Source organism: Myotis myotis, unplaced genomic scaffold (assembly GCF_014108235.1).
Source record: "Myotis myotis isolate mMyoMyo1 unplaced genomic scaffold, mMyoMyo1.p scaffold_m19_p_4, whole genome shotgun sequence".
Taxonomy (NCBI): Eukaryota; Metazoa; Chordata; class Mammalia; order Chiroptera; family Vespertilionidae; genus Myotis; species Myotis myotis.
In genome coordinates, this window is record NW_023416346.1 from 2,390,272 (window position 1) to 2,406,310 (window position 16,039).

The window sequence follows — 16,039 nt, forward strand, 5'->3', positions numbered from 1 at the left end:
CTCTGCTTGTATCACTTGCTCCCCTTTCACCAGGTCGCAGCCACAGTGGCCTTCCTTCCATATGCTGACCCTACACAGCTCCTTCCTGCCCCTGGCCGCTCACTGCTCTTCCCCAGGCCTGCACGTTCAGAAGGCTGGTTCTTTTGTATCACAAGTCTTGGCTCAGCGTTCACACCCCGGAGGGGCTTTCCCCTGATTATCTAAAGTAGCTCCCGCCCGGCCGGTGTGGCTCAGTGGTTGAGTGTCGACCTAGGAACCAGGAGGTCACGGTTCGATTCCCGGTCAGGGCACAGGCCCGGGTTGTGGGCTTGATCCCCAGTGTGGGGCGTGCAGGAGGCGGCCGGTCCATGATTCTCTCTCATCACTGATGCTTCTATCTCTCTCCCTTCCTCTCTGAAATCAATAAAAATATATTAAAAAAATAATAAAGTAGCTCCCACTTGACTATCATCTCTGCCCCATTATCCTTTCTTTTCTTCATAGTCATGATCATTTTATGAAACTAGAGGCCCAGTGCACGAAATTTGTGCACGGGTAGGATCCCTAGGCCTGGCCGGCAATCAGGGCCGATGGGGGCCTTCCTTCCTCTGGCTGCCGGCTGCCGGGCCTTCCTTCATTCCACACCACCCCCTGATGGTCAGCGCATGTCATAGCGAGTGGTCGAACTCCCGAGGGGACAATTTGCATATTAGCTTTTTATTATATAGGATGATCTTGTTAGTTTACTCCTCACCATCTGTCTCCGGCTCACATATCTCCCCTCACCCCGTCCCCACTAGAATGGGAGTTCCCTGAGGGCAGGGACCTTGTCCTCACTACTGCCCTCAGTGCCCAGCATGGCGCCTGGCACACAGCTGGCAATTACATATTTGAATGAAAATATCTTTCAAGCATCTACCTCGATATTCAGAGATGACAAGAATTATTTATTATTTTTTGGAAATGTTTACTGATAGCAGTGCACATGTGACTTTGTACTGTAATATTAACAGTCTGATATTGCAGGAATAAATTGCATTTGATGAAGATGGCTGTTTTATGAGGACTGCTAGAAACTTTTTAAAAAAGGTGAAGGGTACAAACTTCTAGTTAAAAAATAAAGGAGCCCCGGGGGTGTAGTGTACAGCACAGAGAATATGTTAATAATATCATAACTTTGTACAGTGACAGATGGTTAATAAACTTATGGTAGCGATCACATCGTGTACACCTGAAATGAACAGAATATTGAATGTCAATATACATTAATAAAAAAATCTAAATATAGGAAGAGCTTCTTTTGAAAGGAAGATTGTAGCTCTGTGGGGGTTCAATGGTTACTCACCATGAAATGAGGTTGTGTTAGAATACGCTTTAGTTCCTTCGCATCACTATTCTCAGGGTAACATGAAATTTCTTCCAATACCTAAAACATAAAAAAGCAAGATATACCATAGTGCAGACAGGATATGTTTTAAAACTATAAAAGTCTTTTAAATTAAAAGTTATGGATGAGCCCGCCTGGCGTGGCTCAGGGGTTGAGCATCGACCTAGGAACCAGGAGCTCTCGATTCAATGCCCAGTCACGGCACAGGCCTGGGTTGTGGGCTCAATCCCCAGGGTGGGGCGTGCGGGAGGCAGCCGATCATGATTCTCTCTCATCATGGATGTTTCTCTCTGTCTCTCCCTCTCCCTTCCTCTCTGAAAGCAATAAAAACATATTTAAAAAAATGAAGCTCTTCAAAAGCTATCCCTTACCACCAAGATGGAGCTTACACATTTAGAATTTGATTGTGCCATGAGCCCAGGGTGGTGGGAGGGAAGCCCCCATTGTCCTTTAAACATCCTGCTACGGTTCTTAATTGGAGCCGGTTGGGCCCAGAGCGCTTATCTAAAGGCACCCAATGCCCCAAGTTGAGCCATTCACGGGTTGCCCGGCAGGACTGGCTCGGAGGGCCCATCCCTGCGGTAGGAGCTCTCGCCTCCCCTGGGAGACCTGCACCCTGGGCGGATGGGACGCCTGAGCGTCCTTAGCCTCAGGCTTCGATTTCAGCAGCAAACCCACAGGCTACTCATCACCTCAGGGGCCATGGGACAAACAGCAACCGGAGGGTTTTTCTTTTCTTTTTTTTAAAATATATTTTATTGATATTTTACAGAGAGGAAGGGAGAGGGGTAGAGAGTCAGAAACATCGATGAGAGAGAAACATCGATCAGCCGCCTCCTGCACATCTCCCACTGGGGATGTGCCCGCAACCACGGTACATGCCCTTGACCGGAATCGAACCTGGGACCCCTAAGACCGCAGGCCGACGCTCTATCCACTGAGCCAAGCCAGTTAGGGCTGGAGGGTTTCTTTCTTATCGCAAAGCACGCTTACCCAGTACTGGTTATGCTGGTAATTAATTTTGCCTCACGACAAGCCACTTCTCCTTGCTGTATTTTATGCTTTGAGTTTTGCTACTAGAAAATGAAAGGATGAAACCGTATACTCTCTCTGGTCCCTCGCTACTCTCACAATCTATAATCTTATTTCTTTATTTTAAAATTTAATTAAAAAAATTTTTTAAAGGAAGTTGTATTTTGTTTTGTCTTTTAAATCCTCACCTGAGGATATTTTTCCCACTGATTTCTAGAGAGAGCAGAGGGAGACACACAGAGAGAGAGACATCAGTGTGAGAGGGACACACACGGATGGGCTGCCTCCTGCACGCACCCCAATCACGGCGGGGAGGAGCCTGCCACCGAGGTACATGCCCTTGACCGGAATCGAACCCGGGACCCTTCAGTCTGCAGGCCAACGCTCTAGCCACTGAGCCAAACAGGCCAGGGCTCAATCTATAATTTTAAACACCGAGGTGTGGCCTCCTGAGTTAGAGAGGATGTCTCCTGGCTGGTGCCCAGACCTGACGTGGGTGGGCCTCGCAGGCCCTGTCCTAGGTTTTGTTTCTCAATGAATATTTGGTATTTTCCGGGACAGGTCTTGTGTGTAAATCCTGGTGGGGAAGGAATGATGTCCTTCAGATTCTCTCACTTCCTAAGAAGTAAAGTTTTCAAAGGGAAATGTTTATTTGCACGAAGGCTTTTATGACATCAAAAAGTGGAAAAACCCCCACTAGGTGTCTCACAATGGAGGAATTGCCAATTCATGAGCATTCAGTAATAAAAAAGAGAAATTATGTCGTCATTGGAACTTATATTTACAAAGACCAAGTAGAAACATAGGAAAATGCTCATTATACGTCAGGTAAAAAAAGGATATTTTGATTGTATATAAACATTTATATGCAAATGGATCATGACTGGAAAAGGACAGGCGAATGAAATTACTGAGTTAGGCTGATGGGATCATGCATGAATTTTTATTTTCCAAACTTTCTACAATGTCATGTTTCCATATAAAAAAGGTTTTAAAACGTCTGTGACAGACATACATTATCTGACAATTTATAGAAATGACGTATCTCTGAACTTAGATGTTGCAGATATTAAATTAACTTGCAAACATTTCCACCTTATAAAGCAACTCAAATGTTCAGAGCATGTCTGTTTCCATCAAGTGCAGTAAAATAACTTTAAAAAAAAAGAGAAGCAAAAGTTGCTGTGTTAACAAGTTCAGGTTCACACAGCAGAACCAGCCCTGGAACCTGGGGAATGCTGCTCTCAGACGCCCAGGTCTGTTTACAAAAATGTCCCTCAGCCTGGCCAGTGTGGCTCAGTGGTTGAGCATTGACCTATGAATCAGGAGGTCACAGTTCGATTCCTGGTCAGGGCATATGACCGGGTTGCGGGCTCAATCCCCAGTGGGGGGGCGTGCAGGAGGCAGCCAATCCATGATTCTCTCTCATCAATGATGTTTCTATCTCTCTCCCCCTCTCCCTTCCTCTCTGAAATCAATAGAAACATATTAAAACACAAACATACAAAATATGTCACTTACCTCTTTGGCTCTCTGTACTGCATCACTCGGAGGGTTCCTGATTTGCGGCGAAGACTTCGTGTTAATTTTGTCATACAGCTGAAAGCAAAGGAGAACAGCCAATCACTTATTATTCTTTGCTGGAATTCAGCACGTCATGTTTATTATTTCACTGAACAATGTTTTCCTCTTCCAAGAGCAGGCTGACGATTTCCGTGGGATCTTCCTGTTCATCTTTTGATCCTTCAAGGAAACTTGCTGGCATAGGAATCGTGTGCAAATCCTACCAGAACCACTTTTAAAGAGGTGGCCCCAAATTCTGTCAGTGTGGCGACTGCCTTGTCGTTTTCAATTCATCCGTATTTCAGGACTCACGGGATGCTCCCTTCTGATAGAAGCAACAGTGAGTAAGATGAAGGCGGAGGAAAAGGAAAGAATGCTTTTTGGCCAAGACCCGACTGAGGAATTTTCACAGAAATCTCCGTCTTGGGAAAGGGCAAGCCAAGCCCTTCCAGGAAGGAATGTTCTCGCAGAGACTCCTGCTTGCTCACCAGGGCTGCTCACCCACAGCGCCAGCCCGAAGGCTCGACAGGAAGCCAAGGACATAACCTTTGCCTTAGAAATCGGAGAGCCACACAGTTTGAGAAGCCATTCATTTTTTAAATTGTATTTATTTTTAAATAGATTTTTATTGTCAATAGTAGCACAGATATCTCCCATCTCTCTCCTTCCCCCCCAGTCACCCCCACTTCACCCCCTACCCACCCCCCAGGTCTTCACTACCCTATTGCCCGTGTCCATGGGCTGTGCATATAAGTATAGAAGTTCTTTGGTTGATCTCTTCTCATCCCCTCAACCCCACATCGAGGTGTGTCGGTCTGTTCCATGGCTCCCTGCTTCCGGACTTATTTTGTTGGTCAATTCATTTTGTTCATTAGATTCCACAGATCAGTGAGATCATGTGGTATTTGTCTTTCTCAGATGGGCTTATTTCACTTAGCACAATAGTTTCCAGGTCCCTCCATGCTACCCCAAAGAGAAGACATGGACAGAATCTAAAAATATTTAAAAGCCCCGCAAATCTAAATGGTCTAAAAATTTAACTTTCTGAAGACCATTACTTCATTAGAGAAGAATCTCTATAGTGTGGAAAAACTGAAATACTGGTTTCTAGCTCAGATGAAACGTCTCATTCAACAGCCTGCTTTGAAAAGTGACAAGTTAAAAATGAGCTTGGCTGGGCTGCCACTTCTGGTTCCTCACTTCTCTAAAATACATGGGGATTCTTTTGGGGGTTGGTTTTGCCCTTTTTTTTAAACTCCTCTACTATGCACAGCCATACTACAGAGAGGTCACCCCTCCCCCCGCCCCTGCTCCCCTCTCTCCACAATGCAAGGAGCCATCAGTTAAACAAAAGCATTGAAAATACATAACACGTAAGAAAAATAGACATAGTCATCACCCGACCTGTCCTAGTATTGACAATCAAACAAAGTCAAAAACGACATGAATAATAACAATATTTACGGCTCTGGAACGCTACTGTGTGAAGAGGAGACTTAACCGAAGCTTCCCAAGTTGGCGGCACTATCGCTCTATAATAATCTCACCACATAAAGTTTGTCTTTTTCTTGACCAAGGGCTACCACGAGCACTGCTCTCACACTTTGCAGCGAGGATTAGTCTGAGTTTCTATTTACACATCGGATTCATGCGCGCTGGTTGGTACTCACTCACAAAGCCACAGAAATCCCACTGGAGACCTTTTATTTTCGGCCTGGCCTTGCTGTGCCAAGCGCAGCTCCCTGGGTCTCAGGTCAGAGTGGTTTTTCTAAAAAAATATTTTTATTAATTTCAGAGAGGAAGGGAGAGAGAGAAACATCCATGATGAGAGGGAATCATGGATTGGCTACCTCCTGCACATGGGACTTAGCCCGAAACCCAGGCATGTGCCCTTGACTGGAATTGAACCTGGGACCCTTTGGTCCGCAGGCCTGATGCTCTAGCCACTGAGCCACACTGGCTAGAGCTCAGAGTGCTTTCTTGAGGATTTGGAGCGTAATCAGCTGAGGGGGGTAGGAAACATGCAGGTTCTGGCCTCCCTCCAGACCTACTGAATCAGAACTTGAAACGGGGTCTAGAAGTGTCTGCTTCGGGTAGCTGTCAATCTTAGATGCAGTGTTAAGTTCTGAGAGTAAGAATAACAGTACTAATAACAACAATGACAAGTGCTACTTTTATTGAGCACTTCTTACATGCTAGTAATAGTTCCTACTTAAAGTTCTTAATACACATTACTCAAATAAGCCTATAAGGTTGGCACCCCTATTCTCCCCACTTTACAGATTGGGAAACTGAGGAATGGAGTAGGAATCACTATTCAAGCCCTTGTCACTTGTTGATTGGTTGATGGAAGCCATTCTGACAGGTGTGAGGTGGTGATTAATGGCACTGAGCATTTTCTCATATGTCTCTTGGCCATCTGCTGAGTTGCATGAGTACTTTATATATTTTGGAAATTAACCCCTTATCAGATGTATCATTGGCAAATATGTTCTCCCATACAGTGGGTTCCCTTTTCCTTTTGATATCAGAGAGATGCAAATTAAAAGGACAATGAGGTACCATGTCACACCTGTCAGAATGGCTACCATCAACAAACAGGTGCTGGCGAGGGTGTGGAGAAAAGGGAACACTCGTGCACTGCTGGTGGGAATGCAGACTGGTGCAGCCACTGTGGAGAACAGTATGGAGTTTCCTCAAAAATTAAATATGGAACTGCTATTGCACCCAGTGATCCCAGCATTGCTTACAATAGCTAAGATCTGGAAACAGCCCAAGTGTCCATCAGTAGATGAGTGGATAAAAAGCTGTGTACATTTACACCATGGAATACTACGCAGCTGTAAAAAAGAAGAATCCCGTACCCTTTGAGACAGCACGGAGGGACCTGAGAGTATCACGCTAAGTGAAATAAGCCAGTCAGAGAAAGACAAGGATCATGCGGAAGCATGCCACAACAGATCGACGAATCTCAGAGTGTGTGTGGGGGTGGGTGGGACGAGATTAACCAAAGACCTTGAATGCATATATGCAAAGCTCAGGGACACGGACAATAGTGTGGTAAAGGCCTGGGGAGGAGGCGGGGGGTGTCAATGGGGGGAAAAAGAGGGACATCTGTAAAACTTTCAACAATGAAGATATTAGCCCATCAACTACAGCCCTGCCCCGGTAAAAATGTTAGAATCCTCATCCTTTCCTGGCCAGATGGTAAATATTCGGGCGTGGAGGGCCATTTGAACTTTGTCACAACCACTCAGCCCAGCCACACATGTGAAGGCAGCCACTAAGGATTCATAAAATAGTGGGTGTGGCTGTGGTACAACACAACTCCCTTCAAGAACAGGCGGCTGGCTTGGCCCGAGAGCTGTAGCTGATGCACTAGAAGCTGACATTCAGGGTGGATTGAAATGACAAAGAATATTCCTTGCCCGGCCGGTGTGGCTCAGTGGTTGAGCATCGATCCATGAACCAGGAGGTCATGTTTTGATTCCCGGTCAGGGCACATGCCCAGGTTGTGGGCTTGATCCCCAGTGGGGGGTGTGAAGGAGGCAGCCGATCCATGATTCTCTCTCATTATGGATGTTTCTCTCTCTCTGTCTCTATCTCTCTCTCTCCCTTCCTCTCTGAAACCAATAAAAAATATTAAAAAAAACCCCACCCCCAAACCAAAACTAAACAACAACAACAAAACCCCCAAATATATTCCTTTTGCTATTTGCTTTCCTGAAAATTGAAGATAACAAATGTATTTGTAAATCTGAAGCATAGAAGGTGAGGTGGAGGGAGGGAAAAATGTTAATGAATTATCCCTGGAGAGAAAACAAGAATGAATCTATTTGTTTTTTCTTTCTAATGAAATGAGAGTTACCCAACCTCAGCATTTTTTACTAAAAGAAACCCACAAAAACATAAAAAAAACCCAGCCACGGCGAAATGAGGAAATGGAGGGAGCGGCACGGGAAACGGAGCTGGGCACTGTCTGGTACACAGGCCACGGGCTCCCTGCCCGCTCCGGGCCGCGGCAGAGGTGCCCACACAGCCCGCGGACGCGCTCAGTCTGTCTGTCTGTCTGTCTGTCTGTCTGCAAGCCCAGTTCCGTTAGGAGGCCGCCTTCTATATTTGAGACGGGCTGTTTGAAACAAAGCAGAATGAAGTCGGTGGTGATCTGAAATCCAGCTTTCCTGAGAAGGAATCCGCTACTATGTCACTTTCTATTTCTTCAAAATACGAAATCATCTCATTTTTAAAATATATATATATTTGATTGGTTTTTTACAGAGAGGAAGGGAGAGGGATAGAGAGTCAGAAACATCGATGAGAGAGAAACATCGATGAGAGAGAAACATCGATCAGCTGCCTCCTGCACACCCCCTACTGGGGATGTGCCCACAACCAAGGTACATGCCCCTGACCGGAATCGAACCTGGGACCCTTCAGTCCACAGGCCGACGCTCCATCCACTGAGCCACACCGGTCAGGGCCATTTCATTTTTTAACCACACGCGACTATATTGCACTTCCTTTGATTTCTAGTCCTCAAATACATGCCTTTGTTTTCAAGCTCACAGTTTCTATGCAGCACTTAGCAAGGTTGATGTGTCTCTCTCCACTCGCTCTCTCTCTCCCCCCCCTCCTTCCCTTCCACGCTCTCTGAAAAGCAATGCATGGGTGGACCTTGAGAACGTTATGCGAAGTGAAATAAGTCAGAAAAAGCTAGGAACTATAGGATTTCACTCAGAGGTGGGATATAAAACTGAAACTTGTGAACACAAACAGCAGCGTGGTGTTGCCAGAGGGAGGGGGGTGGGGGGAGAAGGGGGTCCTAATATGAGGGGACAGGAGAAGATCTGACTTCGGGTGGTGGCACCTGGTCCTAGACACAGATTTTGCACATTAGTAATCCACTCCTGAAACCTGTATGTTCATGGTGACTAATGCCACCCCAATAAAGTAAAAAAGGGGCCTGGCTGGCTTAGTAACACCCTGCTCTATATCCATGATGACCTGTCTTCCCTAAGGAGGCCCTTGTTGGCTTCGGCGTTGCTTGTTGGTACGGACCGGCTTTTGTTTCCATCCCATCAGACTAGCTCGACCTTCTAGTTCAATCTAAAAAGACTGTGTCTTTGGTGGACTAACGGGGTAGGTTGCTGGGGTGCATTTCTGGTCAGTGGCGGCAGATGACCCGACCTGACTGTTCTCTGGGCCTTTTTCAGTTGGCAAAGGACTCTAAAACCCGGTCCTGTGAGAAACAGGTCACAATGCCTATTCTTTTTTGTATATATGTTTTTTATTGATTTTTAGAGAGAGGAAGTGAGAGGGATAGAGATAGAAACATTGATGAGAGAGAAACATCATGGATCGGCTGCCTCCTGCACAGCCCCACACTGGGGATTGAGCCTGCAACCCGGGCATATGCCCTTGACCAGGCATCGAACCGTGACCTCCTGGTTCATAGGTCAAGGCTCAACCACTGAGCCACACCAGCCAGGCCGTAACGCCTATTCTTGAGCAAGCAGAAGAAGCCATGAGGGATAACAAGCCTACGTAGATGACAGAGGCAGGCTTTATTTTGCCTTTAATCAAACCTTCTGCAACAGTGCACTTTCAAATACCAGATCGAAGAGTTCGCCCAACTGTGAGAAATGGCACTATAATATAAAGTTTCCCATTAAAAAAACACGAAAAACATTGTTAAAAAAGATTAAAAACCTCATTTCCGAATGTGCTTTACATATTGAAGCATCCACAACAATAGTGAAATAACATTTACACTAAATGAATATCCTATTAGTACTGTGCTGCTTTAAAAGAAAACATTTATATTGGCTTTGCCATATACTATGTTATTTAATGACCGATGCAATACTTATTATGATATGACCTTTATTGTGCTTAGGTAAGCGCCAAGCATTTGGACAAGGAGCTGTAGCAAAACCGAATTTCTGTTGTGGGAAGTTAAAAGAGAACAAGACAAAGACAGCCCGGCAGAAGTGGTTGGATGAGATAATGTTTGAAGGGCCGCAAAGAGAAGGAGCCGCTATGTTCCTGGACTGTGAAGCCAGCCCCACCGAATGTTCTTCAACTGAGCGCATCCCATTCCTGTCTGGGGCAAAAGGCCTCCTTTCCTTGAGAAGAGCAGGAAGAAAGACCAGTGCTTGCTGTACTTCGATGGCTTTGGGAACATTCCTTTGCCTTCTGGTAAAGTTTACTGAGGTGTCACAACAGAGAATGGCACTCACTGGGAAACACTGGTACCGGGGACAAGGTGATTCATTGTTCTTGGCATTTTAGAGTAAATCCCAACCCCTGTCTGAAGAATTAATTCATCTGAAGAAATAAGGGAACTAGAGGGCCTCCTGTAATTAATAATACTTACAGTGAAAATCACACATCCTATATAATAAAAACTCAATATGCTAAATGTCTGGTCATCTGGTTGGCTGTTCAACCAATCAAAGCGTAATATGCTAATGATATGCTAAGGCCACTCAACCACTCACTATGACGTGCACTGACCACCAGGGGGCAGATGCTCCGACTGGTAGGTTAGCTTGCTGGCGGGGTCTGGCCGATCAGGACTGAGCAAGATGGGCCGGACATGCCCTGGAGCCCTCCCACGGTCCCTCCCCTGCTGGCCAACCTCCTGTGTCCCTCCCCGGCCAGGCCTGCGCCCTCTCACAATCCCGGGCCCCTTGGGGGATGTCGGAGAGCCAGTTTTGGCCCGATCCCGCAGGCCAGGCCGAGGGACCCCACTGGTGCACGAATTCGTGCACCGGGCCTCTAGTTCCTTTCATAAAAAAGCATAACTGCTTGACTGGCATGACTCAGTGGTTGAACATCAACCTATGAACCAGGAGGTTCAATTCCCGGTCAGGGCACATGCCTGGTTGTGGGCTCGATCCCCAGTGTGGGGCGTGTAGGAGGCAGCCAATCCATGATTCTCTCTCATCATGGATGTTTCTATCTCTCTCTCCCTCTCCCTTCCTCTCTGAAATCGATAAAAACATATTTTAAAGAAAGAGGGGATGGGAACCCGAGAAGGTACCAGCTGCTCAGCCTTTGGAGGCCCTCAGACAGGCCTTATTATTGCAGACATTTAAGTGCGAATCGACTGGACTAGAAATTCATGGGAAACTTCTCTTTGGCATTTCCTGACTGGTCGTCTATTTAAACATCCGAATCCAACAGTGTATCAGGTTCTTTCTCAGACTCCAAACTGCTCAAAACCAGCAAATTACCGTAGAAGCTCTTTTAGGAAACATCCAAGTTCTAAAAATATGCTGTTCCCGAATCTGACTACTAATTTCACATCCTCTCAAAAAAGCAAAACAGTAAATCAAGTCGCAGTTTTCCAGTACCAGCTCCGGGGCAGAGAGAAAAACTCTAACCCTGCCTCTCCCTGAGCAGTAAAGAATGATAATACAGACGCCAGTGAAACAAAATGTAGAGGAGTCCAGACACCGGTTTCTTTCTAATGCAATATTTGAAAATGTTACTGGATCCATGATAAAAACCTACTTATAAATTAATCATATAAAACTGCTAAATTCGATTTCCGGTCAGAGCACATGCCCAGAGTATGGGCTCGATCCCCAGTAGGGGGCGTGCAAGAGGCAACTGATTGGTGATGTTTCTCTATCATTAATGTTTCTCTCTCTCTCTCTCTCTCTCTCTCTCTCTCTCTCTCTCTCTCAATCAATAAAAACAGTAAAAAAATAAAAGAGCTAAATTAAAGAAAAAAAAAAAAAAAGCCTGGCTGGCGTGTCTCAGTGGTTGAGTGTTGACCTAGGAACCAGGAGGTGACGGTTCGATTCCCGGTCAGGGCACAGGCCTGGGTTGCGGGCTCGATCCCCAGTGGGGGGCGTGCAGGAGGCAGCTGATCCATGATTCTCTCCCATCACTGATGTTTCTATCTCTTATTTTTCCTCTCTCTGAAATCAAGAAACATATTTTAAAAAACAAAACACCCTGCTAAATTAAATGGCTATTGCCAGTAGTTTTTGTTCCATTAATCTAATAACTAATTACATTTTTAGAAAACATGATTTCAGGGCTTCCCACAGAAATCATGTGAACCAGGAGGGGTCTCACCCTTACTCTGAAACAGCAGTGAACGCTAAAAGCTGCTCCGAGGTATGGCAGATGGTGGGTGAATGTTTAAAATTCAGTTGTCAGAGTTTGGCAGGGTGAGAGATAAATGTGTCACTTAACAATGTTTTATGACACTGTTGACTTATAAAATAAACATTTATTGTGTAATAGGAACAGTTCCACAGGAAAGTGGGAAGACTGAGAATTACCAGGAAATAAAATTTGCAAAATGCTTTTTGTCTAAGAAACATACACCTCTTGATTTTTCAGCCCATCAAAGAAATACCCATCATGTGACCATCCCATGGGTCACATGCAAGTTCCAAGCCCAAACTAGTTCAAAATATCATTAAAAGACATACCTAACTGCACTTTAACCCCAATTCCCGAGAAAGCCCAATTCATGAACGACAGGGTAACGTATCACTTGTAACATGTCACTATTTTATATTAGATTTGTGTCATCTGCACTCACACCTGAAGAATCAATTCAGGGCAAAAATCAGATTCCCATGAGGCACTGGGCTGAATACTGTCCCTCAAAATTCATGTTTACTGAATATGACCTTATCTGGAAATACAGTCTTTGTAGATGTCATTAATTAAGATGAGGTCATATTGCCCGGCCGGTGTGGCTCAGTGGTTTAGAGTTGACCTATGAACCAAGAGGTCACGGTTCGATTCCCAGTCAGGGCACAAGCCCGGGTGGCAGGCTCAATCCCCAGTGTGGGGCGTGCAGGAGGCAGCCGATCCATGCTTCTCTCTCATCATTGATGTTTCTATCTCTCTCTCCTTCTCCCTTCCGGTCTGAAATAAACAGAAATATATTTTTAAAACTGATGTGGTCATATTGAATTAGGGTGGGCCCTCAACACCATGCCAGGAGGCCTTACAGGAAGTCATGTGAAGGCACAAAGTCACACACATGCCGAAGAAAATGCCACGTGAAGATGGAGTTGGAGATGGGAGTGATGCACCTACAAGCCGAGGACTGCAGGCAACTACCAGAAACGGACAGAGGCGAGGAGGGATTCTTCCCTGGGCTCCTTGGAGGGAGCACAGCCCAGCCGACATCCTGATCTAGGACTTCCAGCCTCGAGGGAGTAATTTCTGTTTTCAGCTGCCCGGTTTAGGGTGCTTTGTGATGGCAGTTTCAGCAAATTAATACACATGACAAGTTGTATTATACTAAAATGGATCTGTACATTTCACATACAGACCATCTCCACGCTTTCAAAACAGCGCTTTTAAAAATATTTTTATTGATTTTAAAAAGAGGAAGGGTTCCCTAGAACCAAGATGGCGGCATAGGTTAACGCCGGAGTTTGCTGCTTTGAACAACTACTTCAAAAGTGAAACTAAAAGACGGAACGGACATCACCCAGAACCACAGGAACGCTGGCTGAGTGGAAGTCCTACAACTAGGAGGAAAGAGAAACGCATACGGACACTCAGAGGAGGCGCAGTGCTGAAGTCAAATTCTGAGGTGCGGAGTGCTCGGAGCGGGCTGGCGGCGGAGGGCGCGGTTGGCGTTTTCAATCGGGAGGGAGTCGCAGACTCTGAGCTCCAGATCCGGGCGAGTCTTTAGGGACCCAGACTCAAACGGGAGAAGCTGGACTGTCTGGCTTCGGTCAGAGCGAGTGCAGCTTTCTCTCCGAGCTTTGCAGCGGGTGCTGGGACTCAGAGAGGCAGAGCCCCTGGGGACAGGACTGAGAGCCGCCATAACTGCTTGCTCAGCCCGCCCTGTTGATCCTGTGCGACCCGCCCCGCCCAAGCCCTGCACACAGGCATTTGCCGGATAGCCTCAGGCAAACGCCAGATTAGCACCTCCCTAGAGGACAGAAGTTCTCTCACTGCTGACACAGCTGATTCTCATAGCCACTTGGCCTGGAGGTCAAACCCTCCCTGGTATTAGCTACAACAATCAAGATTTAACTATAAGACTGCGCACAAAGACCACTAGGGGGTGCACCAAGGAAGCATAACAAAATGCGGAGACAAAGAAACAGGACAAAATTGTCAATGGAAGATATAGAGTTCAGAACCACACTTTTAAGGTCTCTCAAGAACTGTTTAGAAGCCGCCGATAAACTTATTGAGATCTACAAGAAAACTAATGAGACCCTCGATGCTATATTGGGGAAACAACTAGAAATTAAACATACACGGACTGAAATAATGAATATTATACAGACTCCCGACAGCAGACCAGAGGAGCGCAAGAATCAAGTCAATGATTTGAAATGCGAGGAAGCAAAAAACACCCAACCGGAAAAGCAAAATGAAAAAAGAATCCAAAAATGCGAGGATAGTGTAAGGAGCCTCTGGGACAGCTTCAAGCGTACCAACATCAGAATTATAGGGGTGCCAGAAGATGAGAGAGAGCAAGATATTGGAAACCTATTTGAAGAAATAATGACAGAAAACTTCCCCCACCTGGTGAAAGAAATGGACTTACAGGTCCAAGAAGCGCGGAGAACCCCAAACAAAAGGAATCCAAAGAGGACCACACCAAGACACATCATAATTAAAATGCCAAGAGCAAAAGATAAAGAGAGAATCTTAAAAGCAGCAAGAGAAAGAAACTCAGTTACCTACAAGGGAATACCCATACGACTGTCAGCTGATTTCTCAACAGAAACTTTGCAGGCCAGAAGGGAGTGGCAAGAACTATTCAAAGTGATGAATACCAAGAACCTACAACCAAGATTACTTTATCCAGCAAAGCTATCATTCAGAATTGAAGGTCAGATAAAGAGCTTCACAGATAAGGAAAAGCTAAAGGAGTTCATCACCACCAAACCAGGATTATATGAAATGCTGAAAGGTATCCTTTAAGAAGAGGAAGAGGAAGAAAAAGGTAAAGATACAAATTATGAACAACAAATATGCATCTATCAACAAGTGAATCTAAGAATCAAGTGAATAAATAATCTGATGAACAGAATGAACTGGTGATTATAATAGAATCAGGGACATAGAAAGGGAATGGACTGACTATTCCTGGGGGGGAAAGGGGTGTGGGAGATGCGGGAAGAGACTGGACAAAAATCGTGCACCTATGGATGAGGACAGTGGGTGGGGAGTGAGGGCGGAGGGTGGGGCGGGAACTGGGAGGAGGGGAGTTATGGGGGGAAAAAAAAGAGGAACAAATGTAATAATCTGAACAATAAAGATTTAATTAAAAAAAATAAAAAAAAAAATAAAAAGAGGAAGGGACAGGGATAGAGAGATAGAAACATGGACCGGCTGCCTCCGGCACGCCCCCTACTGGGGATGGAGCCGGCAACCCGGGCATGTGCCTGACTGGGAATCGAACCCTGACCTCCTGGTTCATAGGCCAATGCTCAACCACTGAGCCACACAGGCCGGGCTGCACCAGGGCTTTTAAGTTCAGAAAGTAGATACACTGGGCCAAGCTGGGCCAGGCACTGCTCCTCCTCAAGTCTCTTTCTTGCTTCCTACAAAATAAGGAGCGGGGTGTGTGCCCAGTGGAACTGGTTGGGTAGCAAATATTTAGAGATTCTGGACCTATTTCTAACTACAGATGAAACCAGATATGCTTTACTAGAATTCAAATCAGAGAGCATTCCCCCCTCCCCCCGCAGCGGAGCCACTGTATTTCTTCTTTTGTTTTACTGTAAGTTCTTTCAACATGACACGTGTTTTGTTTCCTCTAAGTAACTGCTAATAATCTTTCTTTGAATGTCGAGTTTGTTACTGTTTTAAAGGCATGACTAGAAAAAATAAGACAGCAGGTGATCTTTATTTAGTCTTCTATAGGAACTGAATCCTGTTTCTTGGCAGCGTAAGAACGAGGGCCTCGCCTTTAGCTATTTTGGAATGAACAGGAATTGTTCCAATTTAATTAAGGTATTTTATAAACTGTCTCAGTGGGATTAAGTATCAGTCAATCCCAGGTCCGCAAAACTATGCCACGAGGTGTCACTACTTGGAATCCTTAATAGGGAACCAACATTGATTTTG

At 45.6% G+C, this 16,039-nt stretch overlaps 1 protein-coding gene across 13 annotated transcripts in view; it reads right to left on the bottom strand.

The window, feature by feature from the left end:
- Window positions 1-16,039, bottom strand: part of CASK (calcium/calmodulin dependent serine protein kinase) — a 285,193-nt gene that overhangs the window by 50,126 nt on the left and 219,028 nt on the right. For all 13 annotated transcript variants that reach the window (XM_036304037.1, XM_036304041.1, XM_036304040.1 and 10 more), the window contains 2 exons: window positions 3,920-3,997; window positions 1,325-1,405 (listed from right to left, as the gene is read on the bottom strand). In XM_036304037.1, coding sequence (XP_036159930.1) covers window positions 1,325-1,405; window positions 3,920-3,997 — 159 coding nt within the window. The remainder of the gene's footprint in view (window positions 1-1,324; window positions 1,406-3,919; window positions 3,998-16,039) is intronic.